General features: G+C 35.8%; 1 protein-coding gene across 6 annotated transcripts; it reads left to right on the top strand.

Annotated features, from left to right (window-relative positions):
* LOC144967632 (mitochondrial translation release factor in rescue-like) lies at positions 1-5,019 on the top strand. 6 transcript variants are annotated; one of them, XM_078905143.1, is made up of 3 exons: positions 1-66; positions 1,874-2,173; positions 3,958-5,019. In XM_078905143.1, exons 2-3 carry the CDS (start codon positions 1,889-1,891, stop codon positions 4,162-4,164), a joined length of 492 nt encoding a protein of 163 aa, XP_078761269.1. In that variant the 5' UTR covers positions 1-66; positions 1,874-1,888; the 3' UTR covers positions 4,165-5,019. The 6 variants fall into 6 exon arrangements, with proteins under 6 accessions (XP_078761269.1, XP_078761266.1, XP_078761271.1 ...); XM_078905140.1 differs by having other exon boundaries at positions 2-90; XM_078905145.1 differs by lacking the exon at positions 1-66 and adding an exon at positions 229-334.
* Positions 5,020-7,744: the final 2,725 nt, after the last annotated feature.

Below are 7,744 nucleotides of genomic sequence, written 5' to 3'. Positions count from 1 at the left end.
TGACCCCTGTCACTGGAGTTGTGATCTCTAAGAAATCTTTGACTGAGAATAACAATTTTTGGCAATGTTAGTTTTGTTTTGGCAAATCAGGTATCAAGCTTTCTCGACACAAATGGTCAATTAATTTAGAAAAGAGGACTTGACTTTCCCCGTTTGACTCATACTCATACCCACACACTTTGCCCAAAAGGCGAGAGTGTTAGTGTCATTGCACTGGTTACCTGTTGTCAACAGTGTTGAGAAACGAGCGCATCATCTCAAGTCTCAAGCAGATAAAATAATATGTTAGCAGCGGGTCTATACTTATCTAATCCTTAAACACCCCGCAAAATTGGTAAAATGTAATGTAGATATTTCTAGAAGATTGCTTTGGCTTATTTTTCATTATATTTATTTTCTATATATTTATTTATCTTAAGAATGTAAAGCGCCTAGTGCCTAATGAAATCGGGGTAAGACGCCATACAAATGCCATTTGTTATTCGATATTATTATTATTATTATTATTATTATTATTATTATTATTATTATTATTATTATTAGTAGTAGTAGTAGTAGTAGTAGTAGTAGTAGTATCTTTCAAGAATTCCAATTCAATAACAATGCATGCATATTCTCATCGTTAGCTCTACCACTTTATTATGACAAATGGGAGACTAAGTATATTCTTTGGTGGCGTTTTTATACACCTCCGTTGGAGGTGTACAAAAACGCACCGTTTTTATGCACCTCCGTTGGCGGTGATGGTAAAGTTGTTGCTGCATACGTCCATGAGGTTTAAATAGTTTTAGATTGTAGTTGTAGTTTAGCACGCTGCTTAGTGATTACCGATGTACAATGATAATAAATTAAAGAATAATAACAATAATTTAAAAAATCAAAAGTAAAAAGAAAAATGGCATACAAATACTGATCTCAAATAAATGAATAATTTTAGAAAATTAAAATCGAAGTTTTTTAAAAACATGATAAAAAGTTTTTGAAAAAAAAAGAAAGAAAAAAAAAGCAAACAAAAACAAAGTAAATCAAAAAAACAAAACAAAAGTCAACATTGGGAATCGAACCCGGTACTTTCAAGGTTGGAGTCTGACAGCTTGTCCACTGCGCTACGAAGCCACCTGACTGTTCATCACATTTAATAAGGTCTTTCTAAAACATTATTTTACCTTCAATGCAACTTCTGTTTTCTGGTTTGTATATATTTCGATATTTTAAATTATCAATATTTTTATATAAATTTATTAACAAAAACATCCTACAGATGTCACAATATAACTTTCGCCATGACCAAATACAGAAACACAATATCGCTAATGAAATTGGGTGGAATGCGCATGCGTGACGGAGGTGTAAACACAATATAGCTAATGAAATTGGGTGGAATGCGCATGCGTGACGGAGGTGTATAAAAACGATCCGTTAAGATACACCGTCAACGGAGGTGCATAATAACACTACGATATTCTTTTTAATGGTTTTATGTATGAATAACAGACCTCTTTCAATTTGAACATGTCATGTTTGACAGTCTTTAATTTGTTATACATTGACCTGGTTGAGAATATAAATATCTACCGCTGTTTTTAGTTATGTTTTTTTTTATATTGTCTGAAGAAGGGTTTTGAACTCGAAGCATTCTGTGTTAAGTACTTTTGTTCTATAATCCCCCACCCCCACACACATACCTAGCAACACTATACTATAGTGCACTACCCCTCCTTTGTTAATTAGACAATATAACATTTCAAGATGAGGTTTCTTACAAGGGCTACAAGATACTTACAAATGAGACTAACCTTTTTTTCAAATTATCAAATTCCTTATTTCATTATTATTTCCAGTGTTCATATTCTTATCTTCATTTTGTTTGCAGTTTCATCAGTGGATAATGGCATTATATTGTTGGAGGAAAGCTATGGATATATGGACTCATTCTACGCTTTCACTTCTTATCTCAAGCAGAGCTACAGTTTTGCTCCCTCAATTCATTAAGACTAGTTTATTTAGAAAACAAGCATTTGTGATGAAGAGGAAGAATTATACATTTCCTCAATTGAAGGAGAATGACTTAGAAGAAGATTTTGTTCGAGGAAGTGGTCCTGGTGGTCAGTCAGTCAACAAGACGTCCAATTGTGTTGTTTTGAAACATTTACCAACAGGTATTGTTGTTAAGGTGAGTCTCTTCTTCCTTCACTGGCTTTTGCGACCATGTGGTCTAGTGGTATGTGACTTGCCTTCAGATTGGAAGTCCTGGGTTAGAGTCCCACTCATTGCAATGCATAGTTGAGACCTTGGAAACGGCTCTCTACTCACATTCACATTCTCTCACACTACTCAAGTTTAAATATAGTACCTAGCCTTAGCAGCGTTGTCTCTGTAGGAAAAAAAATGCAATATTGCCTACTAGGTGTCATGTCTCATCCTACATGTCAAGTGTTGCTGCTGGCTAGGGACCCCTTGTAAAGCGCTTTGAGCATGCTTCATAGATATTGTGCTATATTAAGCTTTTTTTTTTCACGACAAAGATTCAGTCTCTGAAGAATTTATTTTGCAATAGAGTAGCATCTTTCTCATAAGATGCTTACAATTGTTACTTTTATTTAATGCTTCAGAAACCAGGAAAACTCTGGCGACCGTGGTTGTCAATGGAAAATTGGCAGCCTAGATGCACATATATATATGTTTGGCTATGTGGTCTTGTGGTATGACACTCGCTTTCAGATCGAGCCTCGCTCGGCGCATAGTTGAGTCCTTGGAAAAGGCTCTTTACTCATATTCCTTCACCCTACTTAGGTGTAAAATGCATTTAACAGCATTGTAACTGTCAGAAAAAATTGTAATATCGCCTCATTCTACTTGTTACGTGTTGCTGTTGGCCAGGAACCCCTTATGAAGCGCTTTGAGTGTGTTTAGTGGATATTGCGCTATATAAAAGCTCAAGTTAAAAAAAATATATAAGCAAGTCTGATAACCGAACGCAGATATGGGCTTGATTTAACATGGTTGTTGTGGATAACGTTTTGCATTTGTGCCAGACAGTTTCATTACAACAATGAGCATTTTACAATTTGGGTTATCAGACCTGCAAGTAAGAACACTTTGATATCAGACATTTCGGGTCAGTGGGTTCCACATCATTCCACACCTTTGGTATTTCTTTTGTCACTTATATATTCAGGGCTGCCTGATGATCATGGATCCGCAAAAATTTGTGGTTGGAATAGGTGCCACGGGTACATTTTGAGGATGGTTGGAGCCTTTGAAATTGACTTTGCTTAGTTTAATATATTTCTCCAGCACAATAATCCCTCTATCTGTACTCTCTTGTTTAAGGTGTACATTGTACTATTATCGTTACTAAAGAGCTTATATTGAAATGCTATTTTATAAAATGTAACAGTTTTTTATACCTCACCTGAAAATTCAGTTTTCATAGTGAAATTTAGTCCGGCGTCCAAGAGATGCCACATCTGATTGGAGTTGATTTTTTCTAAACTGCCTGGCAGCCCTGATATTATTACTATTTGTGTTTTCCATGTGGCTTTGTGTCTTTGTTTTAGAATGAGATCATTTGATTGACTTATCGTCTTTTATCCTGAGTGGACATAAAGAGAACTATTCTCCTCTCTGTTTGGATTTTATGGGAAGTCTTACCATTTTAATGATTTTTGTTGTTGGCTGAAGAAAGATGTTGAGCCCTAAACATTCTGTGTTAATTTTTTTTTTTTGACCTTTTCAATTCCTGTTTGTTCAACACTTTATTATTGGCAGCTTTTAGCATCTTAGTATTCACTTAGATAAGTCATAAGGAACTTTATATTTATTTCTTTTAAGGGTACTTTCCTACACAATTGTTAATTTTTATATATTCCAAAATAAGCAGATGTTCCTATTACATACTTTCATTCTCATAACTGTTTGGACTCTTTTCCTTTTTTCTCTCCATCTTTCTCTCAGTGCCATGAAACAAGATCTCTTCAAGAAAACAGAAAGAAGGCTCGTGAGAGGTTGCAAGAAAAGATTGATTATCATCTCCATGGAAACGATAGCTATTTAGGTCAACAACAGTCAGAGGCAGTGCAGGACAAGTCTGAGAAGAAACGAAAAAGTAAGGACAGATTGGCACGGAAGAAGGCGTTTAAGGAGAGAGAGGGTTTAGATTGATTGTGTATACATAATGTTGTTTAAGTGACTGGCATAATAATATTTTCTTCAGTCGATAAATTATCTATATTGAAAGTGTGTTGGCTGATAATGAAATTACCTGAAATTGTGGAGAAAATGTGCCAATGCAAAATGCAAGTTAAAGTCTTATAATCGTCTTTGAAAAACTACCTTGAATTGGACTCTGGGCATCCAAGTCACATGACACATCTACTGATGAACTGAACATCTTGTCATCAGTCCTCATCGAATTGTTTGGTTGATTGAATCCCCAATTCCGTCATCAGCGACAATCTCTCAATCCTCTTGGAAATTCTGATTGTCCATTATTCTATGCATGTTTGGGATTGTAATATATTAAGCTGGTTGTATTTCACGATGTAGTATTAGGTTAGATAGAGCAGGTGAGGGTAACTTGTTGGACAAAAGTCTAAAGATAGGCTTGTGAAGTGAAGTATTAGTTAACCTCCTTTTGTGGATTCAGTTTTAATACAAAAGTGATTACAGTGGAATCCAACACCGCCAGACCAGAAAGATTGGTTGGCTTTAAGCAAGATTGGCTTTATTCATTATTAATTGAACACACTTAGATAAAGAACAGAATATTTGGGACAAACAAGAGGTGTTGACATTAAGAAGAAGCTGACTTTAAGAGTGTTGACTTTATGCAGATTCCACTGTATATCTCAACTAAAATTTGAATTAAAGTAAAGCAAACTGTCAGTTTGAAATGTAAGTAAAGTTTAGTTGGTACCGCCTTCACTGTTGATTTAAAAAAATTAAAATATAAGGATTAAACTTGATATGTTACATTCACGTTTGTTGTTTAGTGAATAAACAGTTTTGGAAATGGCCAATCTTTTCATTGATTTTCATTTTCTTCTTCTTTTATCATTGTGTAGAAACCTCAGGTTGGAAGACCAAACTATGTTTAAGAATCTTTTTCTGTTTTTTAGCATTCGGTTAAAACTGAAGTTTTGATTTTAGTAGATGGTATGAGAAGCAATATAACTGGTATCTGGTTTGTTGTGGGGGTGTTTTAAAAAAGTAGTCCTTCAGAGCCATTTGGCCCATGTGGGGGTGTTTAAGCCAATGTAATTTGTAATGTAAGCGCTTAGAGTGTTGTTTGAAGTTTCTGCGTTGTATAAGATTTCATTATTATTATTATTATTATTATTATTATGATGTACCATGACAGAAAATAGAACTAGATAGAGATACCAGCAACTACATTTTGTTGGTTGCCATTGGCTTTGCAGTATTTTGAAATCTCTAGTAGAAATAACAACAGGTTACCTCCTCCTGTGTAAACTTGGGCTATCTCTTCTATCTTATTTGTTGCCCTCTCTTATGTGTGGATTTCTTAGTCCTTTTTATCCAACTGTCCCATGCGGTAATGACTTTTAAATCTATGATCCTTGAACTCTCTTATGTTTGCATGTCGATCCAAATGCTTTTAACGCAGCACAAATATCCTTATTATCAACTTAATGACCTTTTAATTATTACAGTGCAACTCCATGATAACGACATTGCCTGGGACTGGAAAATTATGTCATTATCCAGGATAATAGGATTCAATAGTCTGCCCAGCAACTAGCAGTTTGGTTCTAAACAAAGAAAATCTCTATTTTTTATTCTTCATGCTGGCTAGAACTTTTTCACGTCATATGATCAGAATGTAAAAAAGTCAAAACATGATCAGATTTCTAAGTTTTTCTCCTCTGGATACACTTTTATGCTCGTCGGAGAGGTATTTCATAAGGGCATCCGCCATTGTTCTGATAGTTTAGAACCAGTTAGTTACTATGCGTCCTTATGAGGGAAATGACGTCACAACTGTTGAAGCCTATTGTTTTACCAGGGTTTTCAAGATGGCAGAAAAAAGGGGCGTGGTGAGTCCTGTGAATATGACATTGCTTTGCGCGTAATAAAACAACTTCCAACCACGTTAGAATAGAATATGTATTTTTCCTGTTGACAATGGGTCTACCAGTTACCCTATAACTCTCCCATATTTATTGTCATTGTTTTTATTGTAAACAGTGCCTGCGTGCTATTTTCCCTCTAGTTTATCCTGGTGCGTGACTACATTTGACAAAATCTTGTAGGTAATCTCGTACTTCGGAGGGATTTCCTTCTTAACCATCTTTTGGGTGATATTAGCAAGGATTTGCAGCTTGACATCTCATCAATGGTGAGGACTTTTCTTCTCTTTATCGGGGTGGACATCTTGATCCTTGATTCGTCAGGGAGGTTGTAGCAATTAATGATAGGTAATCAACAGTTGGTAACAAAGCAATCTCATTGGCTATGTGTAGGTTCGAGTAGGACGTCTCTTTGTTCGGAACAGAAATGTTTTTATTTGGATAAGAGAACACGGTGATGCTGGTCGGAAACGAGGTTAACTATTTGGCTAGATTTTTTTGGTATCAAGCATTGATGTCAACTGCCAATTATCGCAATATTGATGGAAGGGTTTTACTAAAATGTATATCACTCTCTTGGAATGAGATTACTTGGTTTTGTCCAGGCCCTTGCCGGATACCCTGCCTGGGAGGGAAACAGTCAAATGTATAGCTAGTTTTGTACTGATATTTTATATGAGTGCATTCCTCGCAGTGGGATCTTGTGCTGGTTTATGGGTGAAACTTATAGGTGATCTAAGTACACTGATAGTGTAATCTTGGTCTGTATCTGTTCCCTATTTGTACCTTTTCCCCTTTGTCTTACTTTTTCCTCTTGTCCTTTTAATTGTATACCTAGAATGTTTTTACTATCCAATTTTCTTCATTTTTACTGGCGCTGATATGACCTAAATGTGTTGTTTTTGTTTTTAAGGGTTTTACGGCGCTTGCAACACATTTAGGTTATATCAGGGCCAGTAAAAAGGAAGAAAATGGGATAGTAAAACGTTCTAGAATTAAAATTCAAGCACCCAAGAAAAAGTAATACATAAGGGAACTGGGAACATATAGGGATCAGATGTAGATTCCAAGAGCATACCACCAATGTACTTAGTTTGAGATCACCTATAAGTCTCATCCGGACACAAGCACAAAATCCAACAAAGAGGAATACACTCAAATGCTTACATTATACATTCAAAACAACAAATATAATAATACATAACAGAGAGATGATGTACTATGAAAAAAATATCTCCCAAAACAATAACTATGCATTTGACTGTTTCCCTTCCAGCTAGGACTCCGGCCAGGGCCAGGACAAAACCAAGTAATCTCATTCCAAGACAGAGACAGAAAGCATGTTGGAAAACAGATATAAGGGGATAGAAGACACAGTATGTACCCCCCTGTCCACTATGGGAGGTCAGGAACCCCATCCAGCTAAATGTGTTGAAAGCGCTGTAAAACCCTTAAAAACAAAACAAACAAAGACAGAAAGCATGTTGGAAAACAGATATAGTGGGATAGAAGATACAGTAAGTGCTTCCCTGCCCACTATGAGAGATCAGGAACCCCACTCAGAGAAAGAGGCTAGTGTCTATTCCAAAGTCCACTGACCCAGGACCACCCATAGGAAAAAATATTTGAGTACATTCAACTCATACTAATAA

Source organism: Berghia stephanieae, chromosome 3 (genome assembly GCF_034508935.2).
Source record: "Berghia stephanieae isolate SIO BIC M18660-M18661 chromosome 3, UCSD_Bste_1.3, whole genome shotgun sequence".
Classification (NCBI taxonomy): domain Eukaryota; kingdom Metazoa; phylum Mollusca; class Gastropoda; order Nudibranchia; family Aeolidiidae; genus Berghia; species Berghia stephanieae.
Note: the sequence above shows the minus strand (reverse complement) of the source record. Positions and strands in the feature narration are given on the sequence as shown.

Coding starts and splice junctions, on each gene's coding strand:
- LOC144967632 (XM_078905143.1), top strand. CDS start 1,889: ATGGCATTATATTGTTGGAGGAAAGCTATGGATATATGGACTCATTCT. Junction 2,174..3,957: donor CAACAGGTATTGTTGTTAAG/GTGAGTCTCTTC, acceptor TCTTTCTCTCAG/TGCCATGAAACAAGATCTCT.